The sequence below is a fragment of the Oreochromis aureus genome, linkage group 1 (genome assembly GCF_013358895.1).
Source record: "Oreochromis aureus strain Israel breed Guangdong linkage group 1, ZZ_aureus, whole genome shotgun sequence".
Lineage (NCBI taxonomy): Eukaryota > Metazoa > Chordata > Actinopteri > Cichliformes > Cichlidae > Oreochromis > Oreochromis aureus.
In genome coordinates, this window is record NC_052942.1 from 20620163 (window position 1) to 20634167 (window position 14005).

Consider the following 14005-nt stretch of genomic DNA (forward strand, 5'->3'; position numbering starts at 1 on the left):
AAAAGGCTCATGGGATATTGTCATCACCTCACTCGGTGGGTGGGGGGTTTGGCAGCTCACGGTATCGCAGTGTTTCTAAGTATCAAGAACCAGAATAAGAAGTTTCATCAAGAGCCGTGCAACCCAAACACCACCGTTTCCACCGTGAAACATGGTGGTGAGAGTGTTATGCTGTGGGATGTTTCAGTGCCTCTGAAACTGGGAATCTCGTTGAGGTGGAAGAAATCACAATGAAAGAAGGATATGTGAAGATTTTAAAGGAGACCTGAAGCAGGCAGAAGCAAAACTGGGTCCGGGTCATTGCTTCGTCTTCCAACACGACAACGACCCAAAACATACGCCGCTCCTGGTGAACAAATACAAATGTGAGACTTGTTGAAAACAAACGACTGCAATAATTTTGACCATGGTAATGTTTGTATTTTGTGAAATAATTTTGTTTCTGTGTGCAAAGCATCCAAAAGAAAACAAGGATGGTTGGAAAAGCTGTGTTTAAAAAAAACCTCCTGGGAAATGCTTGGGATATAATTAGGCACCTGAGGGGGGAAAAGAAAAAGCTTTTTTTCCTCATCTATATAAGTTAATAATATGCTAAACGTGTATTTGTTTCTGCAAATAATACAGTAAACTATATCTGGATGGTATCTCTAGTTGATCTTGCAGGATTTGTATTAACAAAGAACATCCTTTTTAGCTGAATGATCTGATTGTTCTTCTTGATATACTCTTGCATCAAAACTTAATTTTCTTAGTATTAATTACATCACTGAATGCTAAATGAATGCCTCTAATTAGCCATTGCATTCCCCCAATGTGGCATAAACATAGGCTTTCCAGCGCATATGGTGTATGCCACATAATGAGAGCACACTCCACAGTGGCACAGCTGCACTTTCAATTCATCAGACTTGCCAACCATTTTCCAGTCATTAAACCTTAAACTCAAAAGGGTTTTTGTATTAAAACTTTACACTGTGCTGTTTAGTCACATGCTATAGGCTATCACATCACTATTTAAGAGTAACTGCCCACATAGCCAAAGCTTTAAGTTGCTATTTTTGTTTTTCATGGATTCAGCTCATTTATAGGAAACCCATCGTGCATTTCCAAAAGCAGGCCTCCTTCATCATCTTCTTTTCGGTAACCTGTTCACATGCAAATCAATTGTAGAAGTGCAGTTCATGTTAAATCCATAAGTTTACATGTTAAGGGAGAGATGGGCAAACAGGAAGGGCACTTCTTCTGAAGACATGTAGTTCGTGTTTACCAGCTGCATCACCAGTAGACTTTTTAACCTCCAGAGTGTTCCTGTTTTTCTCTCCATCTTCATGACGTCATGTGCTCCTGGGGACATGAACTGCAGTGTAAGCACCACAAAGGTGGCTTTGAGGACTTTGGCAGGTGACATCACTCTCAAGGGAGTGTGTGTATCGTCAGAATTCTGTAAAGGCAGAATTGAAAGACGACGCAGGTCTGAGAACACGCTGGTGTTGCAGCTGGTGTGATCCCATCACGAGATGGTGTCTAATTTTCTTAAAATCTTCTCCCCATGATTTGCAGTGTTATATCAACCAGGGCATTTTATTATGGTCACATAGAGTGCATCCTGTAAATATGTAGCGTGCAGACTATGTCCCATTATTTACCCTCTGCGTATCCAGTATTCCGTAATTTAACTTTTCTTTTTTTTTGTCTTTTTATGCACCCAGTGAGGATGCCATGGAGTACTCCAAAGAGTTTGTCACATCCGTAGTTTTGGGTAAAGACTTGGTGCCAAGGTATCCTCTTTTACTACATCAGTATACTAATGTTACCTTCACCCTTCTGCAGTATTACCCACAGTAGCCTTCTGGTCTGTCGTAGGCTTGGCCTGTCACAACTAGAGGGTTTCCGACGCCACCTTCTGGAAGTTTTACAAAAGAGTAACAAGCCAAAGGTGACTTAACTTCTTGATGTTATAGAAGATTACAGACTTTTAGAGCATTTGCTGTATGAAATCATCTGGAAGAAAAAACAAATGAGATTGTTTCACAAAAAGCATGCAGTAACGAGAGAAGGCTGATAGTTGCTGTTTTTTAATATATTAAATTCAGCATTATAAAACCTGTAGCATTTCTCATTTTTATTTCTGAAAGTTTTGTTATGAAAGAATGCATACAAATAAAGAAATGCATACTTTTTAAAAAAAAAGCAATTTTTTTTCCTACAGTGGAGGATCATTGCGGGAGGCACTAAATGCATCCCAAAATCAGAGCTTCCACTAGAGGATGATGATCCTCAGTCTCAGCCTGCAGCACCCCCAAGCAGTCGCTTGTGGCTCCACCCCAGTGACCTCAGCATCGCCTTGTCAGCCTCCACACCCCTCTACCCACCTGGCAGGATCATCCACGTGGTGCACAACCATCCTCCAGAGACATGGTAAGAAAACTGGTTTGAAAGCTGCTGCAATTAAATGCAAACATGCGTTTTCTTTTTTTGTTTTACCGTGTCTAAAGGTAAAACAGAAAGTTCATCCTTATATATTTTTCTTCTTCATGCTGCAGTACTTTTTAAAGCGTCTTGGAGTCCTTTTGCTTTTTGCTTTTTAATCTTTTACCCCAACGTACGAGTTTTTTGACTTGATACAAAAATATTCCACTTAGTGGTGTGATACAGTGCCCCCCATGTTCTGTATTATGAGGAAAATATATTAAGTCAACCTGTGTGTTTACTACTTCTCATTTTGACTGACAGATTCTCTCTCTTTCTCCCTCTCCCTTTTAGCTGTGGTCAGGAAGAGCCAACCTACTCAGCATTGTGGGGGGACAACAAGGCTTTCAATGAGGTCATCATATCACCTGCCATGCTTAATGAGCACATGCCCCACATGGTGATGGAGGGTCTCAACAAGGTCTGTTTTTTAAATCTGCGTGCATGCATTATTTTGAGGGGGGTGTATTTGAAATTGTGCAAAAACGGCTTTTTAATTTTGTTCTTGATTTCCAACACTGGGTAACGGATTAGACGGGTGATGCTTACATGGGGATTGGCTCTAACAATTAAAGAAAATAAACAAAAGAGATGTGGGTCTTAATAAAGGCTCGAATACTTACAATTACAGGTTGTTTTATTGAAAATAGAGGCCAGTAGCAATTTTATGTTTTACTTTTAGTTTATCTTCTTATTCTGGAGATAAGGTTAATCTTAGTTAAAAATTCACTAAAAGCATTTTAGTAAATTGAGAGCTTAATTGTGTGAAATTTATCTGGAAACATGCCCATAAAAATATTTAAATATAAGTTTTTCTACAGACATTTGCAGGTATTGTTACTAATAAACCCTGCGAAGAATGATGACATCTAGAGATAACTTAATTGAAAATTGAAGATTTCCTTATCCTTTAAATCTGCCCATCTTGTGGCTTTCAATAACACTGGGGACTCGAACTAGAAATTGTCATATTTTGGTTATTGTCATTTAGTTACTGTAGTTGCACCATACAAAAAAATGTGCAAATTCAAAGGTAAAGGTCTTAGGATCGTCAAGTTTTAATTTAAGTGGAGTTAAGAATTCGTTTTGAGGTATTGCAAAAAATTTAATGCGACTCCATTGTTACTTTATGCATGTGACCAATCATTAACCTACAACTCACCACACCTTTTTGTTTTTCTCCACATTGCTCCTGTCTCAAAGCATGGGAATTGTTCACTCGTGGCTGGTTTCATGGTCTTTCTTTGGTCTTTTTGAGCCTGTTCGTCATGGACGTTGAACATCTGTTTTGATAACAGGGTATTAATGTGAATGTTTGCATGTGATGGACTGATTTTGGGGGATTGCACTTGTTGTGGCTGAGGACTTCATGTTGTCTGGTGTTTTTCCTGTCTGTATATGGTGTTTTTCAGCTTGGTTTTGCCTTTGTGTTTGTCTCTCTAGATGAACGTTTAAAGTTAAGTATGTGTGTATTTGTGAAGTGTGTGCGTGTATAGGATGTAGTGGTGTGATATATTTGGTGTTTCTGCAGGTACTGGAACCATTTTGTCCCCTGTCTGAGCAGGAATACTTGGAAGCAGAGGAACTGGGAATCAGTCAACCTACATCCAGTACCACTGAGTTAATACTCTCCCAAACAGAACTAAACACTAATCCTCCTCCCTCCAACTCTTCATCTGCCAACCACAAAGACCTGTCTTGCACTGGCTCCCTTGCAGAGGCTGAAACTGTCTCTACACCACTCGTTGTCATTTCTTCTTCAGTTCCAGATGCTGAGTCTTTTCTTCCACCACCTCTGTCAGACTCTACCTCTGTCTTTCAGCCATGCATGGTGTCTGTCCCTTCCAACACTCAGTCAGGAGTTCTTCCAGCTGAAGATGATTCATGCGTTTTACCACAACCTCAGTCAGAACCACGCGTCTCTCACCACCATCAAGAGGAAATCCGATCTAACAAGTCTAACAGTCCTCAGATAGAAAACTCTCCTCCCAAGATAAAAGTGCCAAACAATCTTTTTGAATCTGTTGTCTAAACTTTATCACATTTAGACGCTGAAAAATTCTAATACTATGTACATTACTAGTCTACATATTCTAAGGAGATGCTAATCGTAAGACTGAATGCAACTTTTACTTGTTGCATTCAGTGTTGGAAACATTTCTGCATTATGTGTAAAACTTAGATGTTGGCCAGTCTTAGGACAAAGGCTAGAGCCAAAAGTCGTAGTAAAGCTGCTATTTTTTTTTTTTTTTTTAACTGATTTTAGAGCAACCACAAATGACCAGTATGTAAAGAATCTTCTTTAACCACCAACTGGCATTTTTACTCTATAAGCTTGCTGGATCCAACAAGTCCAGGCGATTTATTGGTTGCCTTTAAAAGGTGTTTCTCCAAAAGTATTAAGAATGACATTGAAACTTGACTGAATAGCTGGCACATCAAGTTTTATGGGGTAAAGAAATGCACATCCACAAGGCAATGTGGTCAAATTTTATCAATAACCACTTCCATTAATACATCACTGGTTAATGATGTGTACAGTGGTACAGGAGCGTGTGATGGCTTTAAACCGTGGAGTCAGAAACGATGAGTCCAAACTCACCTGGACTCCTTTACTTGTTAATGAGGTTCATCATCCAGCTTTCCTCAAACCAACCCTTCATTCTTTTTCCGTTCCTCTCTCAGCTGCAGTGCCTGTGGTCAAGTGCTTTGGCACGAACTTTCTAATCCTGGTCCTCGACGTAACAAGTTTTCTTTGTATTCACAAAGTTTCTATGGTAACCTAATTTCTTCCACATTAACTGCTCTTTCTTGCTTCCTGCCTGGTTTTTTCAGTAGCTGCAGCTCTTCTCTGTGGATGTGTGTTCCCCTTTTTATTTTGCTCTTTGAAAGCACACATTCAGCACATAATCCCCTGGAAAAAAAAAACCCCAAACTGTCAATTACTCATCAGCAGCAGATGAAGCAGCAAGGGGGAATGAATGTGTGAATACGGTGTTCAACTATGCTGTAAAATTTATGCTCACAGTGTCTTTTCAAATTTTAAGATTTTGGTTTTCTTATTACTGGCATGCAGGATAGTTAGTTTACTATTAAAAATAAATTTGTAGTTTACACAATTTTATATCCTACTTTGTACACTTCATATATCGGTGTGCTTTTATTAATTCTATACGCTAATGCTGTTGAGATATGCAGTGCAAAAAACCGTCCAAGTATAAATTTGATGTATTTTGTCATCATTTGTAGTTGTTGTGTCTACAGTCATAGATATGTTTGCTGTTGTTGGTGCCAGTTATTTAATATGGTTTACTACTTGCAGGAGCATGTTCTCTTGTGTCTTTAAACTCACCCATGTAACACATTGTTTACACTTGTCATCCATAACCAATTTAGACAATATAACCATAATAAATATATTAGCTTTTGTCTTTTTGTGTTATTTTCTCTTTTAATCACCTCATTCCATTGTCACATGTATTTTTTTGTGTGTGTTCATGTCCTCTAATATTTCCACCTGTTTTGATACCACAATGTGTTATCTTTTAAGTCATTAAAGTTAACCAAACAATTGCGTGCTGATTTGTGGTTTGCCATTAATGTTTTGGGGTTTTGTTTTGTTTTTTTGTTCTGTTCTCATTTACGTCAGTGAACATAACACGGTTCATATTTTGTTGGACAAACCTTGTGTTGAATGTGTTTCCAAGATGGATAAAACAGTCATATGGTTTGTTATTCCCTATAGTGGTAACGCAGGTCTTGCGTAGTTCTTGCTCAGGCATCATGACTCTGTTGTGGGTGTTTAATGTCAGCTGGAGTAGGTGTGAGCTCACCTTTAGATTGCACTTATATGTAACTGAACTACACTGCTTTTTAACACTATATTACAAGCACTTGTGTGCTTATAAATATAGTTGTAGTGGTGACCCACATAATATTTTTGAAACCATTATAACATTACTGAAATTGATCCAAATGCATAACTGGCATTTGTTATTTCTATCTTTTGGTTCTGTTCTTGATCATTTTGGTTAGTGACGGTGGATGACACGGTCTCGGTTATTGCCCAGCTCATTCAACGGCAATTTGGTGATATACCGATTTCTTCAGGAATTTTTTTTTTTTTTCCTCATGTTTTGCTGACGAAGAGGAAGAAAACACCTCAGCATATTTCTGTTTGAATCTAGAAAATGAATAAAGGAAAAACAGTAGGAAGGGTTTTAAAAACTACAAAATCATTGGGTGTCTGCTAGCATAGGAAAGAAAGTTTAGAAACATTTCACATATAAAACATGATTAATCAATTAACTTTTTCCAGTTACATATTTTTATGAAGTTATCCTGTTTATTTTGAAACGGATCCTCCCTGGTCGTCCCTCTATCAGTCAAGTCATGTATCTGTTTATACTCCTGTGCTTGTGACAGGTGCTGGAGAACTACAACAAAGGGAAAACTGCTTTGCTGTCAGCAGCCAAGATCATGGTGAGCCCCACAGAAGTGGACTTGAACCCAGAGACCTTGTTCGTGGATACATCAACAACCTCTCAGCAGCCAACGCCTACAACCCACCACCGCAGGAACAGCAGTGTTCGGTTAGTACACCAGGCACCACTGTGAGCGTGTTTAAGCCTGAAAGGATATATAAAATAGTTTGATCTTTATGTTCAGCTTTCACTCTTGCCTAGTATGTAATAGTAGCAAATCTCTAAGTATAGGAGAAATCACTGGGAAATTATGCCTTATAATGTAGCTATATAACCAGTACTAAAAAAAAATACAACTGCTACTAACTGCTACTTTATTTTCTCAAAATTATTTTTGTTTGTTCTGTATGTTTAAAAAAAAAAGACAAAAAACATTGTTACGGTAAGCAAAGCATGCCAATACTAATTTTGCATAATGTCCTCCCTTCTCTCATGCACGCATGCACGCTGTCTGAACACAGAGCCGTTGCAACGTATGGTAGTATTCAGTTCCCACCTCGCCCTCTCTGGTTTAGCCCCTGTCCAAAGTCAGTGTGAACTCCTGGTACAAATGGTTAAATTACGAAGGTACTATCACAAAGTTTTATGACTCTGTCCACAAAAAGTAAAAACCATACCAGATTTAAATTAGACCAATTTCGTTTTCAACGCGGTCTCCTTGTGGACCTTTGGACACCACTCTGACCACTTGCCTGTTTTCACGTGGTGCTCCTCTGCTGTGCCATGAAAGAGGATGCCTATTGATGCAACCAAGTTCAAGTTATATGCACTAAATGTCCTCCCTCTGGTGCCTCAGGAAATTATAGTAGAACTCCACTTTGACAGTCTGTTAGTAGCAGGCACATTCACTATGAACGACCCCATGAAGGGATGCTTGGCTACTGGCTGGAATCGTCCACTGAAGAGTGCTGCTTGAGTTTTACCCTGAGAATCGGCTCTCAACAGCAGTAAACATGTAATATGAAGGCTGGATGATGTTTTTTACCATCTGCACAAGTGTACATGCAAGCAGTCACAATGGGACTGTAAAGGAGTGAGAGGCAGTGCAAAGGTACACAGGAAGTTGATCTTGAGGGTTTATTAAACGATTCTTAAGTGAAATACGTTTTCTTTTTCTTTTTGTGGACGGACTCACAGAACCTTTTGATCCCACCTTGTACTTTACCTCTCCTGTATTATAAGCCAATACAAGAGCACATGCACTTGGATACACTCCTGCCCTTCCAGTCTCTTTCTCTTGTTTTTTTTTTTTAATCTTTCCTCCATCTATGTAGTATTTTGCAATGTTCACCTGCTCTGTAGACTCTAGATACCTGTAGTTTCAGTACTAACACTTTTCATTTCTATCCTTTTTCTTTAACCTTCCGTGAGTTATTTTGACTCGTTTTCATGTCTGTCTTGTGTTTTGAATCCCCTCTCCTCTCTTTTCCCTTTCATTATGCTCCAACCCATTCTTCTCCTCTCCTCTAGCTCGTGTGCCCAGTCTGAAATATCTCTGGATGGTTTCTCTGAGTGCCCCCCTCCTCCAGTGCCTGTAGTACTGCGTGGAGCACGAGAACGTTTGGCAGTGGAGCTGAGGGATCGCAAAGCACCCTTAGCTGTCATGGAGAGTCTCTCAGATGCAGAGTCCCTGTATAGTCTGGATTCCCGACGGTCCTCCGCTGCATTAAGGGGTTCACCAATGCTGGGTAGCCTCCCGTTCCCTTTGGATGCCCCAATCCCAGAGGAGAACCCATCTCTGAGCTCTCGCACTGAGCTACTATCTGCAGATGTCCTCTGCCAAGCAACAACAGAGCATCTGGGTGAGGTTGGGCCCTTCTTTACCCCGCTGGAATCCAGATCAACCTCAGATTATCCTATGAGGCTGTCCCCTGCCACACCTCGCTACAGTGGACTGCATTCCCCAGCTCTGCTAAACCAGAGTGTCTTGGCTAAGTCTTACAAACCTGAGACTAATGCCAACTTGAAAATGCTTCCTGATGAGGATCACCAACAAATGCCTGGTGCCTACAGCCCAGGGAGCACACCTGTTGCTCCCCTAAGTCCACATATTGGTACTAGACCAATGGATAGAGAAAAGGAAGACTGGGAGCTGGAAACGGCAGAGAAACAGTTAAGTGCAGAGACCAGACCAGCGGCTTCTACGCCTCCACCCCATCTATCCAATGGAAACCCCAGCCAGGCAGTGCTGGAGTTCGCCCAGTACTTAGACTCTCTTTTCAGACTGGATGGCAGCAGCTCACCAACTCTGGACCTTTCTGATGGGGAGTCAGAATCAGGCCGGGGCTCCTTTGGGCAGGGTGAGTGTCTTGGAGATGAGCAGCGGTTGGATGACAAACAACTTCTGGCCAGGGCAACAGTGGAGCCTAATCTAGTTCCCAAGCCTCCGCGTACTTTTGCTGGATCCGCTGACCCCTCTTCGGGCATATCTTTGTCACCCTCCTTCCCTCTCTCTTCATCTGAAGAACTCAACGACCTTTCTCCTAGCGAGGGTGCCCCATCAGCCATACACTCCCTACGAACATCTCCCCCTTGCCACTGCCCTGAAGAGAACACACTATCGTCTATGGTGTAGAGTGCGCTCTGAAGTCTCCAATGCCCTTTGCTCTGATTGAGAGGTGCAGTCAATTTCAGATTTTAAAACATATCACAGTACATGCATGCAATGGAATGCAGTTACTCATCGGAGATCCAGTGACAGAATTTGACTGACCAACTCCCACAATATTCCCATTCTTCAGGTGTACCCCCTCGAACTCTGTTTATAGCATTTTCACACTATTGCAATGACTAAGAAAAAAAAAAGGATACCTCTCTCTGCATGCCAGGGGGCTGTGCTGCTTTTGGGTGAATATAAATAACTGTAGCTTCACAATGCCATTTGAAAATGTTGTCTCACCCACATGGGAATGCGTCCACATTACATCGATTCCCTGAAGTAACCAAATCAAAGGGAGAATATTTAACTGAGCAGGGATTCAAAAATTAACACTGTAGAAGAGGTTAGCATAGGCACATCATCTGGGTTGATGTACTGTACGACTTCCTGCACACTCAGCAGCTCCGGAAATTTGTCCAGCTTTTATTTTTGTTTGATTTCTTTAAATCAGAAATGTGAAGATGGACATTTTGTTAATAAATAGAAGTGATAAGATTTCAAGAAATGTTCCTCAGGTCTACAAAGAATTGACTTTGAGAAAGAGAGTAAGTGTGTTACATTGGTGAGAATCCATGTGTCTTAAACATTTAGTGATTGTGACAAAGTTATTTCAGATGCCTATGGATGTTTTTGAGTCTTTTGGTTACTCTTTATAATGCATGATGATGTTTTTTTTAATTATTTATTTATTCTTCAAGAGAAATCATCATTAAACCACCTTAGACTGACATTTGGTTACTTGCGCACATCATTGCTCAATTTACCCCTGTTGCCAAAAAAAATTTAATACATCGTCTTGCCAAATGTATTTATGAGATGTAATTTTGTATATGTATATGGATATTGCTTTATTTAAAAACAAGCTAAGTTCATTATCTCCTTCCCTAGCCATCCTGTTGATTACCCACATAGACTGTTACACAGCAACTCCAGAAAAGATGTCATCCTGACCTTAAAACACTGCCATGGCTTTCATTTCCAAAACACAGCCTCTGTACACCGGAGTTTATAGGAATATCAAACTTGCTAATAGTTGTCCTAATTTCATAATAATTACTGTACAGTTCTTCTTGGAGAGCTCTTAGAAACAGGTCAGTCTGCATGCATTCCAGAGTAGCATGGCTGGTATAGAACATGTCTTGTCATTAAGCCACAGTAAAGAAGCTCTAAACGTGTCCAGAAATTACCATCGTATGTAAACTCAAACTTTTGAGAGGTTTAATAGTCGCCGAGGTCATCAGACAGGACCAAATTATATATCCTACAGCTCTCTCGGGATAGATTTCTCTTGTTCTGAAGGTGCTCTGTCATTTTGGACGTCAAGGCGTTTGCTTCCCTTTAATACGGTTCATCTCAAACATGCTTGAGGTTGGACTGAATGAATAAATGTACTCGAACATTGCATTTGCCGACTCTAAATGCTGTGTGCAGCACAGTATCTTCCATATCACTCTGGGTGTAACCGATGGGTCACGATTTGAATTATTACACTAAATGTTGTTATCACTTTTATTGCTATATCTGCTGGTATTATTATCCTTAATGCTCTTGCAACAGATTGGTTTGACGTCAGTGGTTTTTATCTCAGTTTTTAAGGAAAGTATGGAGAACTTTTTCGACTTTCCCAGATGTAAGGGGTTAAATATTTCAGGTTCCCCCCCCCCCCGTCTTGAGTGGAAAAAATATTTGACATTCTGCCATGCCACTGGTAACAATATGCTTTTTGTTTTTTGCAAATGTGTCATGGTGGTGAGACATGCTGCAGAGTGACAGCTTTCTCACAGTGAGTGACCTTTGGTGGAGCGCCACCATCAAGCCTGGAGTCACCATAGTGATCTGCACAGTCTCTCCAATTGGAATAAGATTTGCTGTGGTTACTCACAGCAGACCAGCCAGCCAGTTTACAGTCTGACACTACTGAAATCATGCTGCCAGTCCCAGTAGACACACTAAGGTTGGGCCAACAATTTCCTACATTCAGTAGCTTTGCTTGCAGCTGGTCATGCACTAAACAAACTGAAAGAAAGCACCAATATTTTCCACCATGATGTGTATAGCACCATCTTCTGTGTGTAATTATTTATACAGATGTCTAAAAAAAAGATGAATTCCAATAGAGTCATGTAGAAAACAACTATATAACAATAAGGAGATAATTACTATATTAAAAAGATATCAGTATTGACATATATATTAAAAAAAAGATTTCATCTGACAGTTATTTATTAAAACTATTGGCAGATTTAAGAATTGGTCTTTATTTAAAGGAATAATTCAACTATGTCTTGTCCATGTTTACCTGGTTTGCTTCCCGTCCTTTCCTGCCCCACAATGAGAATGTATTTAATCCCTCTCCCTCACTACCCCGCCTGTAATGAAATAAACTACAAACTGAAAAATATCCATTTGTGTCTTAACCTTTTTATTCCCCAATATGTGCTGCTGATATGTCTGTTTAAATGAGCCATTCATGTATATATTAAATTTGCTTGTCTTTATTTTTTAAAATAAAGTTTTGATTGTGTTTGTTTGCTCATGCATGAATACACAAAGGATTTGGGTCCCTTAGATTTGATGTAAAGGATGGATCATTGGTTTTAGAAGTGCTGAGAGGCCAGATATATTTTGTGTAAAGATGAGATGTTTGAGCTATTATAAGCCCAGGTGTAGGTGCATTGTATTATGAGTGTACAGTAGGTCAGATTAGAGGCTAGAATCTACTGCTGAGCCTTTAAAGAGGCGTCATGGGTCAAATGATGTGAAGTGGATGTGAGTTGTTGATAAGACCAAGGATATATACATCCACTCCCACTAATATTTGGTTGAATGTCCTTTAGCAAACTGCACCTCGACCAGATGCTTTTGATAGCCATCAGCAAGCTGGTGGTATAATTCTGGTTGGATCTTTGAACACTTTTTATGGCAGAATTCGTAGAGTTAATGTTAGATTTTTAAATGTAAATCACACATTTTCAAAAGGGTTGAGGTCGGAGCTTTGGGAAGGTCATTCTGGAAGGTTAATGTTAGTCTGCTTTATCTATTCCAAAAGCAGTGTTGATGTTTGGGATCATTGTCCCCATTGAAACAATAAAATAGTATCCAAGTTTCAGATGTTTAACTGTTGTTTTGAGCGAAAGTTGAAGAATTTGGAGATTATCCCCCTTCATCATTTTATCAACTTTGTGCAATGTATCAGAACAACTTCAGCTAAACAGCCCCAGAGCATAATACTACCACCACCATGCATGAAGGTTGTTGCAGTTATTGCCTATTACATTTGAAAGCCTCATCTTTATTCCTCTAAACATAGTTTTTGTTATTGTGGCCAAATAGCTCAATCTTTGTCTCATATTATATAAGAACTTTTCTCCAGAAGCCATTTGACTTGTCCATGTGGGCAGCTGCAAATTTCAATCTTAATGCTACACCAGAAATTACGATTAAGCCCATCTGCTTCAAGGTTCAACATGTTGAGAATTCAGAGATGCTCTTCCGCATGCCTTGGTTACAACAAGTGGTTATCTGACCTAATATTGGCTTCCTATCATCTCAAAGCAGTCTGACCATTCTTCTTTGACCTCCAGCATCAACAAGTCATCGTCACCTTATTACTGTATGTATTCTTTTATTTCTGACAACTCTCCCAACACTGTACAGATGGTTGGGGGGAGGTGATAGACCAGCGTTTCTGAAATACTCAAACCAGCCCATCTGGTACCAACAACTATGCCATGTTCCAAATCTCTTAAATCAACTTTCTTCTTCATTCTGATACTCAGTTTTAACGTCAACTGGTCGTCTGTATGTCTAAATGCACTGCCATGTGATTGATTTATTCGATATTGGCCTTAACAAGCTATTAAAAAGGTGTACCTAACAAAGTGGCCAGTGTGAACTGTGGGTTCCTTTATATTACTTCTCTGAATATTGCCTAATCGAAAGTGAAACGCAGAGAAAAGAGGAAATCCCATACACACACTAGCTGTATTTGTGAGTAGTAGAGTGCCTGCTTGTGTGAGACATTTCTGATAATTTCCACAATACCCACTTGTGCTGAAGTGTGGGTTTATTATACAGTATTCTGGCACTTTTCCAGACTGTGACACACTACCTGTAGGCTCACACACTTAAGTGTTCGCCACAGTTGCGGGTACTGGAATAGACCCAGCACTGAGGAGGTGTTTCAGAGTATCAGTACGGATATGAGGCAGAGGGAAAAACTGTTCTGACAGGCAAAAAGACCATGAATAGTTCTTGCATCATTAGCCAAAGACAAAAGAAGTTGGCTTAACAATGGAAATGCTTCTACTTACAGCAAGTCGACTGTTTTAAGGTGTAAAATCTAATTCTACAAAATATTTTCAACCAACTTAAATAAAACATCTTCAGTTTT

The 14005-nt window shown here is 39.8% G+C and overlaps 1 protein-coding gene across 3 annotated transcripts in view; it reads left to right on the forward strand.

Annotated features, from left to right (window-relative positions):
• Window positions 1-12094, forward strand: part of dagla (diacylglycerol lipase, alpha) — a 43136-nt gene extending 31042 nt beyond the window's left edge. For 2 of the 3 annotated variants that reach the window (XM_031748698.2, XM_039610201.1), the window contains 7 exons: window positions 1710-1778; window positions 1864-1936; window positions 2210-2418; window positions 2764-2890; window positions 6895-7061; window positions 7318-7335; window positions 8424-12094. In XM_031748698.2, the coding sequence (XP_031604558.1) occupies window positions 1710-1778; window positions 1864-1936; window positions 2210-2418; window positions 2764-2890; window positions 6895-7061; window positions 7318-7335; window positions 8424-9528 (1768 nt within the window). In that variant the 3' untranslated portion in view covers window positions 9529-12094. The remainder of the gene's footprint in view (window positions 1-1709; window positions 1779-1863; window positions 1937-2209; window positions 2419-2763; window positions 2891-6894; window positions 7062-7317; window positions 7336-8423) is intronic. The other variant, XM_031748699.2, reaches the window with a different exon arrangement.
• Window positions 12095-14005: the final 1911 nt, after the last annotated feature.